The sequence below is a fragment of the Zalophus californianus genome, chromosome 9 (genome assembly GCF_009762305.2).
Source record: "Zalophus californianus isolate mZalCal1 chromosome 9, mZalCal1.pri.v2, whole genome shotgun sequence".
In the NCBI taxonomy this organism is placed as follows: Eukaryota; Metazoa; Chordata; class Mammalia; order Carnivora; family Otariidae; genus Zalophus; species Zalophus californianus.
In genome coordinates, this window is record NC_045603.1 from 21,013,198 (window position 1) to 21,038,455 (window position 25,258).

The window sequence follows — 25,258 nt, forward strand, 5'->3', positions numbered from 1 at the left end:
ACCATGAAACAAAATCATTTTTGGTTGAAAACCATTCTTCTAGAGGGATCTTTTTGAATTAAAAAATATATATATTTCCCCTCATTATTTCTTTCATCTTAGTCCTTTCTTCTAGGTTCAATGTCCTTCTTTTCTAAAATAGGCTTTTCAGTCATTCTTTCACTAGGTGTGCATTGATTATACTTTCCCAATCTTTTTCCAAAAATGTTCTTACACTGACCTTCCTCTTCAATAATCATTTAGTTGGATTTAGAATTCTGAATTGGCTGAATGGACTATTTCCTTCAGCCCTTTTAAGATACCAATCCACTGTCCTCTGGCCTTTATCATTATTATTAGAAAGTCTATCCTCAGTTTGTTTCTCATTTGCAAGAAATCTGTTTTCCCCCCTCAGAATTCTAATATTTTTATCTTGGTGTTTTGTTGACTCACCATAATATGCTTGTAATATGTTTAGTTTTACTTATTCTGCTTGGTATTCGTTGTATTTCTGGAATCAAAATATTTGTGTCTCTCATCAATTCTGGGAAATTCTCATTGTCTTTTTTTAATATTCTATGTCTCTCCATTCCTTCTAGTCTCTTAATCTAGAACAGGATTTCTATTAATTGTATGTTGGACTTTATCATTCTGTCTTCTATATTTCAACTTCCTCCTTCTTGTTTTTCTACCTCCGATCTCTCTATTTTGCATTTGGGGTAATTCCTACAGCTCTATCTTCCAGGCCTAATATTCTCTTCAACTGTGTCTAATCTGCAGTTGAAATGGTCATAGAAAATATACTTCCTATATACCAGGCTCTACACTGACCAAACAAATACATGATTAAGACACTAATTCTCAACTCAAGAACTTTACATCTAATAGGTCAGCCACACATGAAAAGAAAACTATTTCACAATCTAACAAGAGCAGAATTCAAGATGTCAGAAGAAACTGCCAGTGGAAAGAGAAAAAAAATGATTAAATATGCTGAGGAGAAAAGGAAAAGAGTTCACAGAGAAGGTCACCTCTTAGGTACATTTGAAGAAAAAAATTTCTAGGAGAAGAGTGTAAGGAAGGGTATCCATGCAGACGACACAGCATGTGCAAAATCACGAATCTTTGAGGATCAGTAAAGAATTATAGGTAACCACGGTGTGGATGCATCTGAAGAGAGTAGTGATAGATGTTAGGGGGTCAGCTAAGCGAGTTAGGAAGGCCCTCAAGTACCATATATGAAGTGTTTAGACTTTATTCTGTTGGCAATGGGGGAAATAACAGAGGTTTTCACAGTTGATAGAAGAGGGCAGTAATAGAGGGAGGGAGAAAGAAAGCAAGAGAGAAAGACAGAGAGATGAATTTGGAAAAGTGACCCCCGTGGACATGGAAGAATTAAGATGTAGGGAAGCTGGTTATAAGAAGACTACACTAGTCCAGGTAGAGATGAATGAGTTTGAGCTGAGATAGTGTTAGTAGGGTTCATGATAATGCTCTTAATTAGAGATATCTCTAAGGTAAACATAATGCATGTGAGAGCCAGCTGGCTGTGACGGCTGATGGCCAGCAGAGAGTTGAGCATGAGGACACTGACTTTTTGGCTTCGGAGTCTGGACAGACTGTGACACCATTAGAGAGAGTAGGAAATTCAACTCTGAGAGCTACCAGGAGAAAGTTCCTTTTGTGGCACATAGTTTTAAGATGTCTGGGATATATCCAGACTGAAAGTTCTGGAAGGCAGGTGTAAATCCATCTTTAAAGCTTGGCAGGGAAATCAGACATGGCAATAGCACTTTTAGAGTCATCAGCATGCAGCTGGGCACTGAATACAACAGGAGAAAGTGACCAAGAATCAGCTGGTGGCAGAGAATGACCAAAAATGTAAGTCATGTGCGGGTAGTGAAGCAAGTTGCAAAGCTTGATCATCAAAAACTGGGTCTCAAACGTACACAGAATATCTGAGACAGAGCCAGTTTCCAGACTTTCTTCCTGTGGTTCTCTCAAATTTATCTTCTTTTAATTGATGAAATAATTCAATAACATCTTTTGTACTCAATATGTTTTTATGACTATATTTTAATGTTAAATTTTTATAACAGCATATTTTAATACTTTATTATTTGTATTTTAATAGTATGTTAATGAAGTAATTCAATAACAAAATATGTATGTGATCACCTAATGTGAAATCTTCTATCTTAGCACTTATTACACTGAATTAAAATACTTGATTTACTTATATGTCTCCTCCTCTAGACTCTGAGCTCCTTAGGGGTGATGCCTTACTCAGTTTTCTATTCCAAGGACTTATCACAGTACATGGCACAGAGTGGGAACTTAATATGTATTAGAAGGATGGATGGCTGGAAAGGATGAATGGATAGAGCCAGCCAGACAATGGAGACTGTTTTTGCAACTTAACCTGCTACAGTTGATTTACTGATTAAAATATTCTCCACCATGAGGAAGGAGTGCCATGTCCAGGGCCACCATGCAGAGTTTCACAGGTTGTTCACTGTGCAAGGTGGCAAGTAGGGTTAAGTAAAGTCAAATCAAGAGAACCTATTGTACAAGTTAGTCATGCAGTGGCATAGGACAGTGGCAAGAGTACAAACAGCTCAATAAAACAACAATCCCAGAAGCTCTCGGCATTCTCCTTTTAATTGCTTCTAGAATTGTAGAGTGGTGGGGTTTATAAAGTGGAAACATTATTTTTAAATATGCTTGGAGAAATTCTTAAACATAAGAAAATCCCAACAATCAATAAATAAGTGTAGAGAGATTTTGTGATTAAAGCTTGTCAGCTCCTCCCATTAGACCTGCAGTGTGTGCAGAAGAAAGATGGCTTAGAAATGTGAAGGGATGTCTGGCAAAATCTGGAATCCTTAGGAAATTCTGGAGTAGTGGAACTGACTTATCTCACCCCAGAGGTTTCTTCAAACTAGCAAGAGAAGCAAAAACTAAAATATAAACAAATAATGACATTAACCTTACTTTAAAAAAAAAAAAACCAGGAAGGAAGGATAAAGTAAACTAGATGCTTTCACACAGAAAATACATATTAAAATCAATAAATTGCTGTAAGAAACCAAATAAATATAATAAATAGCCTATACATAATCATAATTGAGACTTACAGAGGCTATGCCAGCATGTTCAATTTTCTATAATAAAATACATGCTTGTTTAATATATCTTTAAATGTTGAGGTTAACTTTGTAAGTATACAAATAAAAATAATAATAAACAGTTGCTTGGAAAAAATCCAGTATTTTTTTTTTTTTGCTAATGGAAAGTTCCCAGGAATGAAGAAAACTATGCACTTTTAATTTGTTTTTCAAGATCTGCAAGTTAAAAATAGAAACCTCCTCTAGAAATTGGATTGCTTCTGAGTATGGTGCTCTATGGAAAGAAAAAAAGTCAACTCACAGAGAAACGTGACAAAATGTTAACCTGGCAGCTGCCATTTCACACTCCTCTTTGCCAAGAAATGCCAGAACCCTGCAGCTACCCTGGCCAAAGGCAGCACTTCATTTCTTAACTTCAGATTTTATTAAACTTTTAAAGCAAGCAGAGTCGATTTTCATTCATGATAAACATCAAAACCCAGGAAATTTCAAAGTTCAACCCAGATCGTGATTTTTCTACTCTGAAATTGATCCTCAATCAGGACAACTAGAAAGATAGTTCGTTTTTGCCATGGCAGAGCTAATGGTATGCAAATGTCCCTCAAGGCTCAATGGTGGGTAATACCATCTAGCCACTTAACCAAAGACACTTTGGAGGGGGTCCCCCAGGGTATGGAGATGAACTTCAGAAACCAAAATCTCAGGAAAGGGCAGCCTGCAGAATACAGACTGATGAAGCTTGCTTTCTGCCATGGACACAGCATCCCTGGAGGAGCCCAGGAATCTTCATTTTTAACAAGTTCAACGTGGATCCTTCACATTTAGTACTGCTTTAGATTGCTTTTGATAATCTGGAACTTCTGCAACATGAGCATCTCACCTCTAGGTGGCAGCATCTGTGAATTGTTCAGTGTCATTGGGACTGGTGAGTGTCAACTTCAAAAGATTTATTTCCAGAACAGGAATTACACATTGGATTTGTCCAACTAAGCCATTACTCCTAAGTGCTATATCTATAGAAGAAAAATGTGGCAGGATAGATGTTTTTTTTTCGTAATTTAGAGTTCCAACTTAGACTTTAGAAATAAAAACAATTAACTAGTTATCCCTGCATAAAGCTTTCTGTAACTCATTTAAAGTGAAATGTAAGTGATAAATTTTAAGGCGATATGTTGTGAGCATTTTTCTTGCCCTGACTGTTTCAGTCATGACTCCCAAAGATCACACAGATCAGCGGCTGGCAAACATTTTCTGCAAAGGGATGGATCGTAAATATTTTAGGCTTTGCAGGCCATACAGTCTCTGTCACAATTACTCAATTCTGCCATTGTCACAGGAAAGGAGCCAGAGACAATACCTAAATGAATGAGTGTGGTTATGTCCCAATAAAACTTTATATATGAACAATGAAATTTGAATTTTGTATAACTTTCATGTCTCAAAATATTATCATTCTTTTTTTTCCGACTATATGGTCTGAGTGTCTGCCCCCCCACCCCCAAATTCATACCCTGAGATCCTAATACCTGAAGTGATGGTGTTAGGAGATGGGGCCTTTGAGAGATGTTTAGGTCATGACCGTGGAACCATCGAGAATGGGATTAGCATTCTCATAAAAGAGACCCCCCAGTAGTCCCTTGCCCCTTCCACCATATGAGGATACTGTAAGAAATCTGAGACCTGACAAAGGGCCCTCACCTGACCATGTTGGCACCCTGATCTCAAACCTCCACGACTGTGAGAAATGATTTCTGTTCTTTATAAACTACCTGGTCTGGGCATTGTTATAGCACCTATGACTAAGACGAAATTAGACTTAATGAATGAACGATGACACCAGTCATTTTTAAAAAAGCAAAAACTAAATAAAAAAATAAAAAATAAATAAAAAGCAAAAACTATTCCCAGTTCTTGAGCTGCACAAAAACAGGTGGGCAGCTCAGATTTGGCCCATTGGCAGCAGTCGGCAGATCCCTGACATAGATCTGTTTGGTGGAGCAACATGAATTGGTAGTAACTAAGGGACTCAAAAATGACTGACTTACTGATAACTTTTCTGAATACAAGAGTTTAGCCCAAGAAAGATGCCTTGTCCCTAAACAGAGGATTAAAGAAATTAAGCTAACAAAAATTCATATGACAAAACTGGGAATTCTGATTCAGAGCTGATTTGCAGATGACTTTTTACCAAATAGAACTAACACTTAGATCAAATATTTCTAAACACATCTAACTTTCTTTCAATGTCCAGCCAAGCCATTAAAGGCCAGTGAATACAGGGGAATTGTCGGGGTCCACGGCATCATACAAGCAGAAACGCAGATGCAATTTGTTCAGCAGGTAAAGGCATGAAGGAACCCTTAAATACACTGAGTCCTGAATCTCCAATAGGGAGCCAACACCATTACCTGTCGTGTCTTGACTGAGGGTTTCCTGGCTGCTGCTGCTATAAGAAGGCACTGGAGTGATGGACAGTGACGCTGGGCAAGACAAAGGTGCAGCCGGCTCAGTCTTGCGGCTGAGGGATCGGTGGTACACAGGGATGCCCGCATCTTTGGAGACGAAGAGAGGCAGATCTGATGGGAGGGCGGGTCTGCCTTGTGCATATGGGTTTTTCCAGTGGGTGAGCCCGATTGCAACAGGCCCGGAAACATCATAGCCTGGCAAGACAAACACAGTAGGTTAGAAGCGGCAAGCCAAGCCTCTTACCATATCCATTTTTGTATTTCTCAAAAGTCTCGGCTATGAGTCAAATCAAACACCACCTGAGATAAGGGTGCATGTTACTAATACACAGGCAGGAATCGTCACACTTCATGGATTGTGTTCACCATTCAACATACATTTAGTAAGCAACTGTACAAGGAGACCGTTACTATTTCAGCTCCATAGATGAGGAAACTGGATCACAACTTGCCCTAGGTCAAGCAGCCGGTAAGTGCCAGAGGCAGAATTTAAGCACAGATCTGTCTGACTCCAAAATCTGTGTTCCTTCCCCTAAACCATAACTAACTACAGTACAAAGTGAAGTGAAAGAGAGAGTTTAAAGTAGGACAGCTATACCCCCCCACCCCACCCAGGATCTCAGGGGAGAAAGCTCTTCTGGGCGGAGGAACGAGGTCATGGAGAAGGTGGTATGAACTTGGCCTTACAAACAAGGGTTGCAACCTAGAGGCCAGAGGAAACAGAGGGACAGATCTGTTCTGCAGATATGTTTTGTTTGACCCATGCTTGCCTTAATTTGAAGTAAAATTAAAATTAAAATTAACAACAATAAAAATCTAGAGAGTTCTCAAGAGAATCCAGCTTTCTGGCTTCTCTTGAAAAATCTCTTGATCTTCTCCTCAAGATCAAGAGACATTGGACCACATTCCCACGTGGCCAGTGTCAGCTGGAGCAACTCCAGCAGCGACTCTCTTCAGGTGGAGTGAGGGAATGCCAGTCTGCCACAGTCCCCACCACTCCTTAACACCCTACTCCCAGCCTGTTTCCCTCCTTTGTCTTATATTCCTAACTTCTCCAGGCCTTTATATTTGCAAACTAGATACCGGATTTAGGAATATAAGTATAGCCGGCGGGGGGGGGGGGGGGGAACAAGAATGGCAAGGTAAGTTGATACAAGACATCTGAGGGTCTTAAATGTCAATGTAAGAAAACTAAATTTTTTGGCAAGCAAAACAATATTCCTGAAAGTCTGTGAAGTGAGGACTGGCATAATCAAATTAATGGCAGCTCAAGTAGCCAGAATCTGTCCCTTCTTGCTCTGGTGGTTGTCTCTTCTGAGAGGCCTCCTCTGACACCCCCATGCTTTTTTAAACATTTGTGAAGGAAAGCCCACTACAGAGTGTTGGTGTGTGGGGACTGGACGTGTTGGAAGAGAAAGTCCAAATTAGGGCGGGCAGGTTGAGGAATCAAGAAAGCGCAGAGGAGGTAACAAGGAAGGACACCTGTGTAGATTGTGCAGCCTGAACGATGGTGTCTGGGGCCGCCCACCCACACTGTGCTGGAAACCACTTGAACACGGTACGTGTCAAACAATCCCTGCCTACACTTTAACAGCCAAGCATTTTATTCTTCCCATGCATGGCTCCTTCATGAACTGAGCCTTCCTCAAGGTTCGAGGGTGTCTTAGTCATTGAAACACCCTCCCAATATCCCCCTGTTCGGCTCTTTCCCTCCCTTCTCTTCCACTAGTACCCAGCACAAAGCTAGGCTCGGAGCTGGTACTCAGTGGATACCTGATGTTCACTGAGTTCCTAGATGCCGGTGGCAAGGAAAGGATACAAAAAGCTGTGAAGGAGAGGCTAAGGGAGTATTACTAAGGGACCACATTTAAGTATTGGCGCAGGAAAGAAGTCCAGAGAGATACGTGACATTGACTAAAGAAAGTAGCTTGGGGCCCCCAGGTAGCTCTGTCCCTCACTAGCTAGATGTCAGAGAACACTCATGGCACACGGAATGGTAGATTTCCTCAGCCTGGTGGCGATCAGAAGGACTGGCCTTGCAAGGGCTGAGGAAGGTTGAGTGTGTTTTTAGACATGAGGAGTTTGAGCCTTCGTGGAAATATCTATGTGGAAATGTCTGGCAGGTAGCTGGGAGAGAAATGGAAGTGAGGATCAGGAGAACTGGGACCAAGGCCATAAGTCTAGTAGTTACCCACACAGAAGTCATGGGTGAGGCCTAGGAACAAACAACCTACTTCACTGTCATAAACTAATAAATCCACTAAAAATTACAATACCGTCTAACACTTACTGGCATTGTGCTTAGGGACCTACCAGCACCACCTCATTTAAACCTCACAATAATCCTGTCAGGCAGATCCTACTAATATTCCCATTTGACAGATAAGGAAACTGAGGCCGACGGACATTATTACTTCCTCAAGGTCAATAGCTCCACAGAAGCAACAGTCAAGACTTAAGCCCAGGCTCACTGAAGACAACACGGGTGCTAAGAAAGCAGGTGACAAGAGGGATTCTGGGCGCTTGAAATGGGGCCTATCCCCCCCCCCACACACACACACAAATCACTCAGGTTATTTATTCCTTCCTGAACAACTTTATACAAATCCCAATGGACCAGAATGCTCGAGGAGAGGGAAATGGTGATAAACTTGAGAACGTGCCTACTGGATTGTTTGGACTCTTCTTGGTAAGTCGCCTTCCTAAAAGGTGAGTTCTACTATGTGGAATGTGGTGATGAAGGTGAGGGCTTTGGAGCCTCTGAAGATAATCAATGAGCACACCAATTCTCAGTGTTTGGGATTGCAATAGTGCCAGAGCTGCCGAGGACTGAAATGAATGCTACGGACCCCAGGCCTGCCCTGATCATATTGGTCGGACTAAACCTCTGATGCAAATTTGTTTATTGTATGATCAACCCTCTCCCACAGCTCACTGGACCATAGCAATGAAATTCCAGAATTCTCCATTTAACTTGATGTTCCTTGATGTTTTTTTTTTTTTAACTTGAAAATGTATCACCTTCTATTTACACCAGAGAATCCTTTTACAAGGAAAATAAATATAGGACCATGTTTTCCCTTGCCTGTTGCTTCATTCAGTATATGTGCTGCCGAAGCGAGCACCTGTTGCTTCATTCAGAAACTTGCTTAAACTAACCCTCTTCTCTTTCCACATTCCCAAGCTCCTCTAGAGTCATTATACAGAATAGAGCACACAGAGCAAAAGTATTATGTTTAAAAGTCCCAATGAAATCTGGATTCTCCACAATTTCAGATTTTACCACTTCTTTTATAAAATGATAGCTGACTTATAGTATACAGTTAATTTTGAAAAGACATCATACACATAGCTAACAAGCCCTTTTTTTTTTAGTTTAGAAAATTACCACATCATTTACTCCAGAAATGAAGTTCATTAGCAAATATTTTAATCCATGCTATTGATACAAATTGACTATGATAAAACTGCACGATTCTAATGGAATATAAATAGACCAGCCTAAATTTGCAAAATGAGGTCAAAGTATTTTGAGAGGATAACCAACCATCCAGGGGAACAGCTGGTGTCCAAATGTCAGTAACACAAGTAACACAAATGTCACAGTGGTAGCCAACCCATTCTCCCTTACCCACCATTGTGTCCCCTGCTGGGGAGTCGGGTAGGAGCAGGGGTCTCAGTTCCCTTGGAGTTCTACGCCAACATATCACCCAGAATCATGAAAAGAGGCATGTAAGGAACACTCAAAATTGTAAGCTGTCTTGAGAAAAAAAATGCTCATTGACTATGACGTGTTTAAATCTCTCATACACATGTAGAGTGGGAGTTTACGATCAGAAAATAAGGACTTATCCAAGAGTCTCACAGATAAATAGAAAGATTTCAGGAGTCTTTTTATTCTGTTCCTCAGTTGCTTTTGTTGTCGTTGTTTTTCTTAGTTGTTTTATTATTGCTGTTTTGTTTAGCAATTCTTCTTTCGGTAGGCATAGGTTCCTATAAGGAACTATTAACAGGAAGTCCACAGTATGCTATTTTCTTAAATGGAATGGATGAGGAAGTATTCCTTACTCCGAAGTAAGGAAAGTACTCTGAAAGGACTGAAGTACAGGAGATGAAAGAATAAAATGAGCTTTTAAAAAAGAACTGCTGGGTGATCCAGAGATCTGTCCTCCCTCCGGTACTTTGAGTCTAAGGCTGTTAATTATTTTCTGCTTTTACTATAAATATTGCCCAAGTGCTTTGAACGAGAAAGACTGTGGGCAGTGAGGGGCACCTGGGTGGCTCAGTCAGTTAAGCGTCTGCCTTTGGCTCAGGTCATGATCCCAGGGTCCTGGGATCCAGCCCCTTGTGGGGCTCCTTGCTGGGCAGGGAGTCTGCTTCTCCCTCTTTTTGCTTCTCCCTCTCCCTCTGCCTGCCATTTCCCCTGCTTGGGAGCTCACGCGCACGTTCTCTCTCTCTCTCTCTCTCTCTCTCTCTCCCTGTCAAATAAATAAAATCTTTAAAAAAAAAAAAAAAAGACTGTGGGCCGTGGACACTGCCTGATGCCTGCACAGAATCCATCCCTCTCCTTCCTCCCAACAGAGTCCCACTTTGGGAATTCAGTGGGCCCCACTCAGCCAGGGTACTCAAGGCAAGCTGGTATCATCCCCTCCCCTCCCACCTCCACTCTGATGTGTCCAAAGAGACTCTCATCTCTCCTGCCAATCATTGGTTCAAGGGGGGTCATGTGACCCAATCCTGCCCAGTGAGATAGGAGCAGTCCCTGAGGGCTTCAGGAGAAAGTTTCAGCTCCTCAAGTGAAAGCCTGAGGAAGGCACCAAAGCTCCTTTCCCTCTGATCATTATATCTGGATGCAGTTCCTGGAACCATGGCAGCCATCTGGCTGCCACACTAAGATAAATTCTCCCAGAAGGCAAAGGGGAGAAGGTCTTTCACAACATCATTGAGCAGCTTAATCAACCCATCCCAAGGCCGGACCTGCCGCTGGTCTTCCTGCTATGGGAAATAAATTCCTTATGGTTTCAGCCACTTTGAGTCAGGGAACTGAAGCGACATGAACTGAAGCGACATTAAAGAGCCTTTCAAAAAATAAAAAATAAAAAAAAAAAAGAGCCTTTCAGTTATGCCATCACCTTCTGAGAAAACAGTCTGTCATACCCACCTCCCCTTCAGAGGCGACTGCATAATAAGGACCTGCTGTTATTAGTTTCCCAGGGTTGCTAATGAAATACCACAAACAGGGTGGCTTAAAAAAAAACAAATTTATTCTCTCACAACTTTGGAGCCAGAAGCCTGAACAGATGTCAACAGGGCAGTGCTCTCTCTGAAGTCTCTAGGGGAGAACCTGTTCCATGCCTTTCTCTTAGCTTCTGATGCTGTTCGCAACCCTTGGTGTTCCTTGACTTACACACATAACCCTCTAATCTCTGCCTCCACCATGACATAATGTTTCCCTGTGGGTGTCTGTGCCTCTTCTCCCCTACGTGTAAGGACACCAGTCATTTTGGATTAGAAGCCCACCCTAATGGAGTCTCTTCTTAACTTGATTATATCTGCAAAGATCCCATTTCCAAATAAGGCCACATCCAGAGGTTAGGACTTCAACGTATCTTTTCAGGGGACACAATTCAATCCATAACACCCTGACATAGTGGCTGAAGCTGACTAGACTAGGTGCAAAGTGACTTAATAAGAAATATTTATTTGGTCACTGAGATGACCAAAATATATTTTCCAGATATATTTGGTCTTCATCCACAGTTGCTGAAAACGCTTCAGAGCCATGAAACTGACATGGGTGTCTTGTTACTAATGAAGGTGACTTTGGTGTCAGAATTGAATTGAAATCTCAGACACCCTGCTGGTGTCTGAAAATTGCTTGGTACTGGGGGGCCGAGGAGAACCTCCACACACGTTGGACTTGGGTCTAGGAACACAAAAAGACCAAGAAAGGGTACTAGGCCCATGGCAAATAGCAAGAGTGTCATCCAATGGGAACTAAATTACCTGGGTTGAAATCCCATCTGTTACCACCCATGTAATTTCAGCCACTTTTTAACCTCTCTAGAATTTAGTTTCCTCATCTGAAAAAATGGGGAAAATAACAGTACCTAACTTGTAAGATTTTTGTGAAGATTAAATGAGTAAATACAGAAAAAGTACCTAGAACAGTGCTTGGCACCAAGAAAGCTCCCACTGTGCTCCTCACTATTTATCCCTCCACTTTCACTGACAAATGTCTTAAAAGACAAGTCTCTATTCATAGCTCTTCACTCCTTACTCCAAGCTTTGCAACCTGGCTTCCCTCCCACCACCTACTGCCATGTCTCTTGGGGATGTCACCAGGGCAGCCCTTGAACTCTAACCTCCTCTGCCTCTCCTAGAAATTCCCTGGGCTTTCCAAAAATGGTGCTCACTTGGTCTTCCTACCTCTGTCATTATTTCTACCAATTATGCTTCCCCTAAAGACTGGCTGTTAGCCCTCTACTCACTCCATGTACTGACTCTTATGATCTCCTCCTCTTGCAAAGATTCGACCGACTTCTCTGTGCAGAGAACACCAATATCTTCATCTCCTGCCCATTATCTCCTGTGGGTCATTCTGAGGTGGGAGTCTCACAGGCCCCTCAAGCCCGACATAACTAACCTGTAGCCCCATCAAGTCCTCTTCCTGACTGCTGTATTTCTAGAGATGGCTCAGACTCCCTATAACCCTGACTCAGAGTCTCAAGGCACACCTGCCTCTCCCTCTATCCAGTCAATGACTAGTCCTGCCAGCTCTCCTACTCTGTCCCTCCAGACCTGCTCTTTATCCCACCTCCCAAGTTCATTACTGTCGCATATCAAGAATAAAGTCACAGCCACTTACCTGTTATAACACCAGACCCCCCTCCCCATGAAATCCATCTTGTTCACTGCCAGAATCCCTTCTTTCATCCAGGCCTTCATCTTGTCACCCTCCTCCTCTGAACCTCCCACTACTTAACAAATGTCTTTAGGAAGGTCATTGTAGGTTAGTTAGTCTTTTTAAACCAGGGTCCATGAACTCTCCACAAGAATTTTTTAATTGTTTTTATTTTTCATTTTAAAGTTAATTTAATCATTTAAAAATTAATAGATGTATATTGTGGACCAAGTTCTATCACTTAACTTTAGGGCCTAGATTTGCTTTTGCATTTCCATCAAGTTGGCACCAATTGGTAGACTCAATGAGAAAAGGAGAGAGACGGACATGTCAAGGTGCATTCATACCAAAGGAAGATCCAATAACCCCACCAGCCTTAGCAGAGGTTTCACAGTGGGTTGAACAGAGAAAACCGGTGGCAGAGCAGAGTTATCATGAATACCTAGCAGTAAAGCTGTACTGACCTCAAAGATCCCACACTGCTGCAGTCAGCACCATATCGCATGACAAGAACTAATGTATTTCAGCAAGATAACAATGTCTATCATATTAAATTAATGTGATAGATTTGTAATTTTTTCCTTGACAGTGTTTTAAGTTTTATTCGTAAATTCAAGTTGATTTGTATGGCTATTTGTATGGCTCTAAGGAGCCTAACCTTAGTTTTATGTTTAAACACACTTAAGTATCATTATAATAAAAATAATTTAAATCAGGGGCGACTGGGTGGCTCAGTCGTTAAGCATCTGCCTTCGGCTTGGGTCGTGGTCCCCGGATCCTGGGATCCAGCCCCGCATTGGGCTCCCTGCTCTGCGGGAAGCCTGCTTCTCCCTCTCCCACTCCCCCTGCTTGTGTTCCCTCTCTCTCTGTGTCTCTGTCAAATAAATAAATAAAATCTTTAAAAAAATAATTTAAATCAATTTTAGGGGTTCATAACTATTGTTTCTTTTTATAGGTGTCCACATTACTGAGGTTTGAGAAACCATTAAGAGCATGAACTTTAGTGTCAAGCAAACCTGGATTGAAATCATAGATACATTGATTATTGGCTAGGTGGAAAAGATCAGATTTCCTCATCTGTGAGACGGAGAAGTAATAGTACCCTCTTCATATAGTCCTGATTAAGCAAAATAATGTATGATAATGGCCAAGAGCAGCAATAGATGAATATAAGTCTTAGAAAGGAAGTCAATTTTAAGATTAAGTATACATAATAATACAGGTGATATACAAATTAAAAAGTTAAAACAAATGATGAAATGTTGGGAAAACGCAGAGTTTTTTGGTTTTGGGGGTTTTTTTTTTTTAGCTCTCTGGACCACATTTCCTCAAACAATATCTATGCAAAAGCAGTAAGAATCCACAAGAGGGTGCTCCAGTAAGATGAGTCCACGAGCATTTGCTCTGATTCTGAAAATAGAGGCTCCTGATATTACATTTTCTACTCACTTCTTCCTCAGCACCCCCACCCCAGGTGTTTCTAAGCAATAATAATTTTTATAAAACAAAATGTCAACATTGCTCACCTATGGTGATCTGGCTGACACAACTGTAGTAGCTGCCTGTCGTGGCAGAGGAAAGGTTATAACTCCCACTGCTCACATCTCTGTCTGTTAAGAAAATAAAAGAGAAGGTTGATTATATCCTGATAGACACCATGAACACAGTTAAATATATGACTGCTGGTAGATCAACCAGGCCGCTGTTCCGGGCAGTCTCCTGCTCCTTCACTGGTTCATTCATTGATGCTTAGCTAGTGCTCAGTGCCAAGCACCTGGGAACATTCAGCAAACAACCCAGACTGTCCACACAGGCAATTTCAGTTGGGTGCCACTGTTATTATACTGGGGGTGATAAAGGATGTTGGCAGACGTGCAGGGACAGGTGAGAGAACACTTGATCTAGAGAGGGTAGCACGTAAGACTTCAGAGAGGAAGTGACATCTAAACTAAAACCTAGGGACGCCTGGGTGGCTCAGTCAGTTAAGCTCAGCCGGGCTGCCTTCGGCTCAGGTCATGATCCCAGGGTCCTGGGATCAGTCCTTGCTCAGCGGGGAGCCTGCTTCTCCCTCTGCCTGCCACTTCCCCTGCTTGTGCACTCTCTCGCTCTCGCTCTCACTCTATCTCTGGCAAATAAATAAATAAAATCTTTAAAAAAAATAAAATAAAATCTAAACGTGAGTAACACCTGACTAGGCCAAAGGGTGAGGAACTGAGGGAAAGATCCAGATAGAGAAGCTTCATCGTGGGTGGAGGCTCAGAGGCCACAGGCAGCCTCCTGCGTCGGCGGCTGAGCTCAGGAAGAGGAGAGGTTAACAGCAGCTAGATTATGACAAGGTCTCATAAACCACATTAACAAGTTTGGCTCTTGCCTAGAGAGCCGGATCCCATTTTCACTTTGGAAAGATCACTTTGAGGCCAGGTGGAGAACAGACTGGAAGAAGCAAGATGAGAGGCAGAGAGACTCCTTGCTGGGGCCGCTGCAATAATCCTGACTGGAACTGAGGGTGGCCAAGCCAGGGGAGAAGTGCCCGTGGGGATGACAGAAGTGGATGCAGTTCCCTTTGGGGCTAAAAGTACAACATGCCGCTCGGAATTCCTCACAATTGTGAACAGAAAATGTTCTAGGCACTAGGGGCAAAGGAAACCCAAATACTCCACTGACACAGCGTCTTAGGATTTTCATCCACATCGCAACACGCATGAGGTAGGACAGGGCAGGCATCATCCCTACCCACCCAAGCCCAGTCTCTGACGGGAAGGCTGAGAAGGCTCTGGGCACCAGGGCCACACCACAGCATGCAGCAGAACAGAGCCCACACTGAGATCAGAACCACTCCAAACTGTTTAGGAAACAGCAGGGCATGAATACGTGATTTTAAAACATCAGAGTAAATACATATTTTCTAATACAAAACTCTACAGATTAGAGACAAAGAGTCATTATGATGATGGTTACCAAACTGACCTAAAGGAACTATTTGAGTATTATGTAATATCAAGAAAACTTTGAAACTCAGATCTATAAATGGTGAAAATTATAGGTCTGAGGGAAAGAAATAATTAAGAATAAGTCAATTGCACTCAGAGAAGGGTTTATGGAAACATTCTGAGAGTCAGATTTTAATGAGACCATGATGCGGACTGGTAGAGAAGATGGTATGGTACGTGAATGCTCTTAGGAGGAAAGAACGGCGGGTATGTGGACAGAAGGAAGCAAGTGAGAGGCATCTGCAGGGTCATCCCTATATGCCTGTGGTTTGAAGCAGTTGGGAAATATTAACAAAAGCAGATGGTGAGCCAGAGGGCAGAGAAATGGTGGTGGCCTTCAGAAGCCACGTCAAGGCCATGGTAGGTCCACAAACAGGAAGGTAAAATGCTAGAAAATATTTTAAACTATTTTGAATGTGGGAAACATAATTCCAGCAAGTGCATGTGGCCAACTCCTCTTCTAGGAAACATTCCCAAGCCATCCGCACCCTCTAGGGTGCTTTCAGAGCGTCAGACACGCCCCCACCAGCACTGAGCAGGAGAGACTGCACTGGTTTACACAGATCTAAACCGTGGGCTTGCCAAGGACATACCCATGTGCTATTCAATTTGTAATTTCCAGAATTTAGTGCCATGTGTGCCATCAGATGTATCTTCAGTACAGGTTCATTGGTTGAAAGAAAAAAGGATGCATGAAATTAAAAAAAAAAAACAAAACAGACAAGTGGCCATTTCCCTTTTCTGTTAGTGTAACTTCATTAGAGGTGGCTGGGATCAAGGAAGAACACTGGGCTGGGAATCCACAGGTCTGTGCTTTAGGCCTAGTTCTGCTGCATAAACTCTTATAACTTAGTCAAGCTATTGGCTGTTTCTATCTGAAAATGGTGACAATAATGCTTATCCTACTTCTTCTAGGTAGGGGTTGATATGATATGGTTAATAAAAATAAAGAGGCTACACAAATGCGTAGTTAGCAAGTAGTTCAGGACACATTTGTGGAATCAACTGAATCAACAAAATCCGGACCTAAAACATATCTAACTGCTCTAAAGTTGTCGTTCCTAATTCTTTGTAAACCCTTTGCTAATGATCTGTCCTTAAAAGATTTTTGGAAGGCACGAGAACTGCAAGGGGTAAAGTCAATGGCATCAAAGGTGATATATAAATAAATACAGAGAGAGAGAAATGCACAAGCCCAGAAGGGCCTACGCATGGGGAGCAGGGAAAAGAAATGAAGGAGAAAAGCATACTTAGAAATCAGCAATCAACAAAGAAGCAGGATGCTTGAATAAGGAATGAAAGCTTGGGAAGAGGCCATAAATAAAACTTAATGGTAAAGCTAACTTAAATTTGAATAAAACCTGAATGGTAAAACTAGGGCATAATTTTGGTGGAAATATTCTGAAAAGACTCAAAGGGCAAATGTATAAAGACCTGTGGCAGTTAGGGCACAAGTTATGGCATTCTATGTAAAAGAAGGTGCTTCCCCTGCGTAGGAATTAAAATAAGAATGCTAGCTTTTGAGGGGAGGGCCTAAATATCCATTTAATCCTTTAGGGACCAATTGCACTTAAAGAAAAAAAATCAGGTAGCTAGTGGGAAAATTCGAGACTCTGAATGACATTAATAAACTTCGTGGGTTCTGGAGTCAATATCTAAATGAGACACCTGGTTCCAACCCTTGGGCACATTATTTCATCTCTGTGTAGCTCTGTTTCCTCATATGTATGATGAGAATAACAAAGGCACTTACCATATAAGGCAGGACATAGAAAGTGTTCATTAGTGAGAGCTATGATTTATTTTATATTTCAAAAGAACAAGGATATCCATAAAATAGAATGCCATACAGCAAAGGAAATAAATGAAGTAAAGCTACACAAAATATTATAGATAGATCTCACAAACACTGTTGAATGAAAGAACCAACCCCAAAACAACACATGATCCTACTGATGAAAATTTCAACAACAAAACTAAACTATATTGTTTAGGGATGCACACATTGATGGGAATATTGTAAAGAAAAGTAAAAAATAATTAGCACAAAAGTCAGCATGGTGGTTCTTTTTGGTGGACAAGAAGCAACTTTGATTTGGGAGGAGGTGCCGGTACAGGGGTGGGGTCTGCAGTACTGGAAATGTTCTGTTTTTTGACTTAAGTAGTGGTCACACAGTACTCATTTTCTAAGTATTTGTTAAACCATAAATTTCTCTCTCCCCCCCAACTTTATATATGCTATAACTCACAGTAATTTTTTTTTTAAGAAATAAAGAGGGACAGAAACCATGACAGGGCAAACCAGGAATGAAAATTCTGAAAAAAACATCTAAGAAAAGGCGATGGTGGGACACCTGGGTGGCTCAGTCAGTTAAGTTTCTGCCTTCAGCTCAGGTCAGGATCCTGGGTCCTGGGATCGAGTCCCATTTTGTTTCAGGCTCCCAGCTCGGCGGGGAGCCTGCCCTTCCCTCTGCCTTTTGCTCTCCCTGCTTATGCTCTCTCACTCTCTCTCTCTCTCTGACAAATAAATAAATAAAATCTTAAAAAAAAAGAGAGAGAGAGAGAGAGAAAAGGAGATGGTGGTGGGATCAGACAATACTAGTTACTGAGTGCTTGCTTTTATTAGGCACCACACCAAACACTGATTATTTCATTTACATTCATATTTCATTTAAGCTTCAAAACAACTCTTTTAAGGCAGGTATGATTATCCCACTACACAGATGAGGAACTAGAAGCTCACAAAATTAGGGAATGTGCACAGACTCATACTTCTGAGAAGTCATGAAGCTAGAATTAAAACCCAGGTTTGTCCTACATTAGACAAATATTTGAGAACAGGGTTAGACAGAAGGAGGATTCATATCACAAGCTGGGTTAGGTGGATTCCTCTGGTATATGGTGCTAAATCTCTGACAGTCATTTATCTGATGTGTTAAGCAGTGAGGGTCTACAGGGAACAAGGTGGACATCATCTATGTAGTTCTCTTAACAGGAATGTTGTGACAAAATTAACACACTTTTTTTGGCCTCAAATTATTTTGGGTATTAATAGAATGCTCATTAATAGAATGCTCTTATAACAAAAGAAAACCTCACCCATTTCAACACTCAACTCTATCTTACTTTCATCTTAACCACAGGGGGTGGGTAGGGGAGAAAGAAAGTCCTGCACCTATTTATGTCTTTCCACTGACTGGAGAATTCTAGGAAATATGTACACAAACCTAAACAAAAATTTTCAATGTAAAAATGATCATTATAATGCTTAATTTGGGAGATTTAAAAACAAAGAACAGAACTAAAATACTAAATAATAATAGTACATGAGCCAGGAGTTGGGTACTCAAAGTCAAAGGACTACTCAGGGGAGAGGTCAACATATTAAATTTGGAGTTAGTCAAACAAAGTGTAATGAAAAAGTATAGGATTTGTTAGGCATGATTTAAATGAAAGTAGAAGAATAACTGTTTAAAACAACAGAAACAGACTGTAGTATTTCCAAACCAGTTTATTGTGTTAGAGGGAGAGACAGATAGATGGTAGGGAAGAATGAGAGAGGGGATTTAACAATAAAAATTTTTTTAAAAAGGTTAACTTAGAAAAAGGAAATAAATTGGAATAAAGCACAGGAATAAAAAACAAGACAAAGAAAATACAAAGTAAAATGGTATAATTCAGTTCAAATATACTAGTAATCACAATACATGTAAATGGTCCAAATTTGCTATTTCAGAGATTGTGAGAAAGGTTTCTTAAAAAAAAATCAAATGCTATTTATAAAAGAAATGCCTAAATCATAAGGACACAAAAATGTTAAAAGTAAAAGATATTAAAAAAATAGCAAGCAAATACTAACCAAAATAAAGCCAGAGTAGCTATGTTATTTTTAGATAAAAAAGGCTTTAAGGCAAAAAGCATTGTTAAGGATACAAAGGGTCAATAAATAATGATAAGAGGTTCAAGGCTCAATGCTTCAGGAAGATATAAAAAATACTACATCTGTGTGCCCAAAATAAAATAACCTCAAAATACATGAAGCAAAAATTAACAGAACTGCAGGGAGAAACTGACAAATCCACCATCATAGGGAGAGATTTCAACACACAATAACTGGTTGAGCAAGCAAAAATTTAGTAAAAGTAAGGAAATTTTTAAGATTACACATCACCTGGGCCTCGTATTAAAATGAAGATCTTAAAAAAATAAAGATCTTGATTTAGTAGGTCTGGGGTGGGCCTTTAATTTGGCATTTCTTTTCTTTTTCTTCTTTCAAGTTTTATTGAGATAGCATTGACAACTGCGTTTGAATAGACTTTCAGCTGGTGCCAATGTTGCTGGGAGAGGGACTCCAGACTGAGGCAAAGCCCTCCCTTGGAATCCACAGTGCCTGCAGAAACATCTCACCAACAACAAAAGGAAGGGGATTTTTTGAAAAGGAAAGAAAATGTTTTCACTAAACCCTTAAGAGCATATCCTAAATCTGCTTATACACACGAACAGACGAAACAAGAATTCACCAAAAAGACAAAGGATGCATAAGTACTGACTCTACAAAAACAAACATCATACAATTCCTTGCATAACTATCCACACTAGTGCACTGGAAATATTTAATTTACAAAATACCTATTCATTGTGCAGCGTGAGCTGCCTACTGCATTTGATTTTTTAAAAAATCACTTTAAATTGTTTATAAAAGGTTCTAGAGAACCTACTAGTAGAATATATATATACTTTTATATATATTTATATATTTTTATATATAATTTTTATGTTATATATATAATGACATCTGTTTATGTACATATGCATATATCTATTCCTCTGATGTGTTAAGCAGTGAGGGTCTACAGGGAACAAGGTGGACATCATCTATGTATTTCTCTTAACAGGAATGTTGTGACAAAATTAACACACTTTTTTTAGTCTCAAATTATTTTGGGTATTAACAGAATGCTCATTAGTAGAATGCTCTTATAACAAAAGAAAACAGATACACATACAGTAGACACAGGCTGGTCCCAGGTAGGAGTGGACGTCTCGGGAGGTCTCAATAAGGTGCTGATGAATCAATCAAAGTGCAGAAAGTGTGTTTCCACTCAACAGAGCATTTCCTATAATCCTATACCAGATTCTATACCAGATCTCTTTATTACTACAATAAAAACAACACATCGTAGTGCTGTATACTAAATTATTATAGGGCTTTCTAGGTTTCATAAAATGTTTGCATTTGCTCTTTCATGTGATGTTTGCAACAGCACTAGGAGACAAACTGGGCAGGCACTACTTGTAACCATACTAGTAGTAGCAGCCTCTGCATCCCCCATGGGACCTGAGCTAGACCCAAAGTCCTGGAGGGCAAGGCCATCCTTTATTCATCTTGTGCCATAGTGCCTGGCTCTGCCTAATGCATAGAAGGCACAATGAATGTCTGCCAAAGCCTCTAGTGAGCTTTCAAATACTTTAATCACCATTCCTGAATTTTAAACACTGTGCCTGATACTCATTATCTCAGCTTCCCTTTGATTCCACTCTCACAGTCTCCACAGTGACAAAAGCCCTTTCATGAAGCCTAACTGGAGAAAAGCCTTTCCTTTCTTTTCTTTCCGTCTTTACCTCTTTGATTCAGTGTTGAATATCCTATATTATATTGTCATTTTTTTCCAGAAGGTAAAGATCCATTTCGTATTAGTACAATGTAAGATTCATGAAAACAAGTAGTTTTTGTTTTTTGTTTACCTCCAGAACCTACAACAGTGCCCGACACATAGTGAGAACTCACAAAACATGTTTAATTGTCTGTTCTAGAAACTTAGTAGCTGTGAACTGCTTGTCTAGGACTATGTTCTAACAGAAAACCCTACATGGCTATTACAAAGAACATAATTTTTTTTAAAGATTTTATTTATGTATTTATTTGACAGAGAGAGAGATAGCGAAAGCAGGAACACAGCAGGGGGAGTGGGAGAGGGAGAAGCAGACTTCCTGCTGAACAGGGAGCCCGATGTGGGACTCTATCCCAGAACCCTGGGATCATGACCTGAGCGGAAGGCAGACGCTTAACGACTGAGCCACCCAGGCGCCCAAAGAACATAATGTTTTAAAGGAAAAGATTAAAATGCTTCTTCACAGCATCAAAATAAAATTTTAATTTAATCTTACCCCAGAAAGAGACTTTTAAAATGTGGAGGCTGAAGGTCAAAGAATAATGTGTACATGCTTTGCTGCAGCTTCTTAATCAAAAGGATCCCAATCAATGTTGACCATGAGTGTCTGGATTGCAAAATAACAAGCATGCCAGGTGGTGGAAGGCAAAAACAAGAGAAGTCATCAAATACCTCCCTGGATTTATTTTGTAAATAAAGCGTGAGTTCCAGTTAGTTAGCATGCATCTGATTGTACCGCATGATGTGGATGCTTTTGGTCTTTTGCTTGTTCCTCTTTTCTGAAGGGTAAAAGTCATTCTGCTTGTTATTTGCAGTAGGGAAATGAGGTTTTAAAAAACTCTGTACACAGTGTACTGCCCCCTGACATAGTCCATTCAGTCAGTCAGACAGCCAAAGATTGATCACTTACTATGTGTCAGGCACTGTGCAGGGCACCAGGAATACAAAGATGTAAGATATGGTCCTTGGTCTTTGGGATTCTACAGCCCACAGAGGGGAATATTCACAGTACAAAATGAAGAGTTGGGTGGGAGAAGACCTACCCTGAGACATCCCAGGTCAGGGGGAAGGGGAGTAAAATGAGCCTTGTAGAGGTGGAGGGGGGTGTTTTTCAGAGCATGCGCCAAGGTCCAGACACCTGAGAAAGCCTGATGTAATTAGTCATGCTGAACCACCATGTCCCTAAAAAGTGGGATGCTGGGACCACAAGAGAAAAGGGTGGTCAACTCCTTAAGGACCTCCTTTGCCAAATGAGGGAAGTTAAACTTTGACTTACAGGCAGAGGGGAGCCACTGAAGTGTTACAGGCAGGAGAATACAGGATGAGATTTGCAACTGGGACCAAAAGAGACCAGGACTAGAGGCAGAGAAACCAGCTGGGAGGCTGCTACTGCAGTCAGAATGAGCAAAGATGGTGGCCTCAACTAACGTAAGAGCAGTGGGCAGAGAGAGGAGAAAATAGAGTAGAAAGATTTTAAGGAAAAAGAATCAACAGGCCTTGGTGATTGAGGGTATGTTGGCTGGAAGAGCCACTGACAGTCACAGCTGATGTTTCCTGAGTACTCACTGTGCACCCCACTTAGGCACCCACAGTACTATTACTGCCATGACCCCATTTTACAAGTAAGAAAACTGAGACACAGGAGGTGAATCCCTTTGTCCAAGGTATCATGGTTAGCATGTTCCAGAGAAGACTCAAAGAGGGCTCCGAGGATTCTGGCCTAGGTGTCTAGAGAGAGCACAATGGCCCCGGCCAACTTCTCCAGGTTGTCACGCTCTACCAACATGTGCTCCTGGCAGCTGCCTTTGTGGCCCTTACCATCTCTCCCCTTTACCTTTGTTCATGCTGCTCTCCCTCCCTGGAATGCCCTCCTTCTCCCAATTAGCCTCTTAGCATCGCCTCCTCCAGGGAACTCTTCCTGACCTATGCCTTACTCCTCCCAGTCCCCACCCGTCGCCCCCAGCACTGCTCTGTGATTTTCAGTGTAGAAGTCTGTCTCCTCCAGCTGATCCTGCCATCTGTGAGAGAGAGAATGAGATCTCACTCATTCAGGCCCTCCTAGGTCCGGGCGAGAGCGTGGCACGGAGTTTGAGCTCAGCAGCTGGAGAGCTGGAGTTATTCAATGGGAAACAGGTAAGGGAGGGGAATTCTGTGTTGGATACACTGAGCTGAACTGAGATGCTAGAGAGGCACACATTCAGAGAAGGCTAGCCCACAGCCAGGTATACAAACATAGCACACACAAGAAAGAAGAAGTTCTGAGTTGGTGATTTCCACTGGGGAATCACTTGAATAAAGACAAAGTCAGAGGAGGGGAAATTATGTCCTAGGCTCTCACCCCTTCCCTGCCTCGTTTCATGCTCATGTTGCATGCATGATTAGGCTTGGCTCTTACTATACCCTTTCCCATACCCTCTTCTAATCACAAATGCTGAACTTCTGGTCACCCATGGTCTTTAAGCTTCGCTCAAGCCATGCCTTCTGCCCGGAATTACCCACATACACATTTGCTCATTTTCTTCCTCTTCCTAACTACCCTTAGCCCAAGGCTCCAGAGCCAAACTCTATAAATCTGCATTTGGGCTCCCCATTTATTATGTGAGGTTAAGTAAGCTCCTCAACCTATCCATGCCTGAATTTCTTCAAAATGAAAACCAGGCTAACACTGGACCAATTTCTTAAAGGTTTTTGTGAGATTTAACTAAGGCAATTCATATAAAGTACCATTATTAATTGTTTATGTCCCAGCATGCCCCACACTTTTACTTTAAAATGCAGAAAACTTTGCCACCCCAATTTAAAGGCCTCCCAATAAGGGACTGGCCCTGCATTTAGGGTTATTGTCCAGCATTTGGTAGGTGTCTAATTAATATCCTCCAAATGGTTAAGAGTGAGATTATAAAGTCATGGACAGAACCCAGGCAAACACCAACATAAACAGAGGGACTCCACAAAGAAGCAACTTAAGAGGTAGGAGGAAAATGAGGGGAGAATAGTTATAAGAACAATACTGGCTCTGACTACATTTCCTTCTTGTCTTCTACTTGCTCTCTCTGCTCAAGCCACACAGACATTCCAGCTAGCTCTGAACGTGACAATCTCATTCCTACCCCAGGGCTTTTGCTCTTTCTGTTCCCTTTGCCAGGAATGGTCTTTCAACACATAATGGAATGGTTCATTCCTTTCCTTCATTTAGGTGTCTGTTCAAATATCTCCTCAGAGACACTTTCCCTAAAATAGTCCCCACTGTGCTCTGTAAGCTCCTCAAGCCTCTTATTAAGCCTCTTCAGATCCAAAGCTGACAGGTCCAACCACAAATCATTTTCTGGTTCAGACCAGAACACAGCCCCTCTGCCTTCTTTTGCATGGCCAAGAACAAATCAAGTCCCAGTCATTTCTCTCTAAAGGAGACTTGTCACCCATCCTTCGTCTCATGCACATGGTTATATAATAAGCTAAAAGGGGTTAAGAACCTAAACCATTTAAAAGACAAGGAAAGAAAAATCAGTGGTGAGTACAAAAGGTCGAGGCATTAAAAATCCAAAATTTTTATAAAACTGCATCATTCACTGAACATATATTTGTTAGAGTGCATATTACAGTTACTAATTACCTGAATCTCATTTCACATTTCTAGAAGATATGAGTCTAGATGGCTGTCTGAAAGTAAAAATGCATGCTAAAATACAGAAAGAACAAGTTCCAATATAGGATCAAAAATGCATATTTAGATGGGAAGCTAATGAGGTTTACTGGAGGCTGCTGCTAATGAAATGCATACATAAGCCAAATTTCTCTCTCAGGAACCTAAAACACACGGTCTACAGTGTAACTGTTCATTCTCTTGGCAGCCCCTGTGCTAAAGATAGGACTAAGGCATTTATTAAATCAGTCAAATGAATATAAAAATTGAACCCTATAAATTCCGGGCAAGAAACTTAGATCATTCCCCATCATGATAGCTAAACCCAAATCCAACAGAACTGAAAGGGAACATTTTTTAAAGCAGTTCAGTTGTCAGAGAGATGATTTGTAGAAGGTTCCAGAGCCTGACCAAGCTCTCATCAGATAATGATCTCAACAGCATTCAGCGGGTGAGGAATATGTTGAATGTGCTCAA

The 25,258-nt window shown here is 41.1% G+C and overlaps 1 protein-coding gene across 6 annotated transcripts in view; it reads right to left on the reverse strand.

The window, feature by feature from the left end:
* ANO4 (anoctamin 4) overlaps window positions 1–25,258 on the reverse strand; it is a 452,569-nt gene that overhangs the window by 425,223 nt on the left and 2,088 nt on the right. For all 6 annotated transcript variants that reach the window (XM_027593730.1, XM_027593729.1, XM_027593733.1 and 3 more), the window contains exons 2-3: window positions 14,003–14,086; window positions 5,516–5,767 (exon numbers count right to left, since the gene is read on the reverse strand). In XM_027593730.1, coding sequence (XP_027449531.1) covers window positions 5,516–5,767; window positions 14,003–14,086 — 336 coding nt within the window. The remainder of the gene's footprint in view (window positions 1–5,515; window positions 5,768–14,002; window positions 14,087–25,258) is intronic.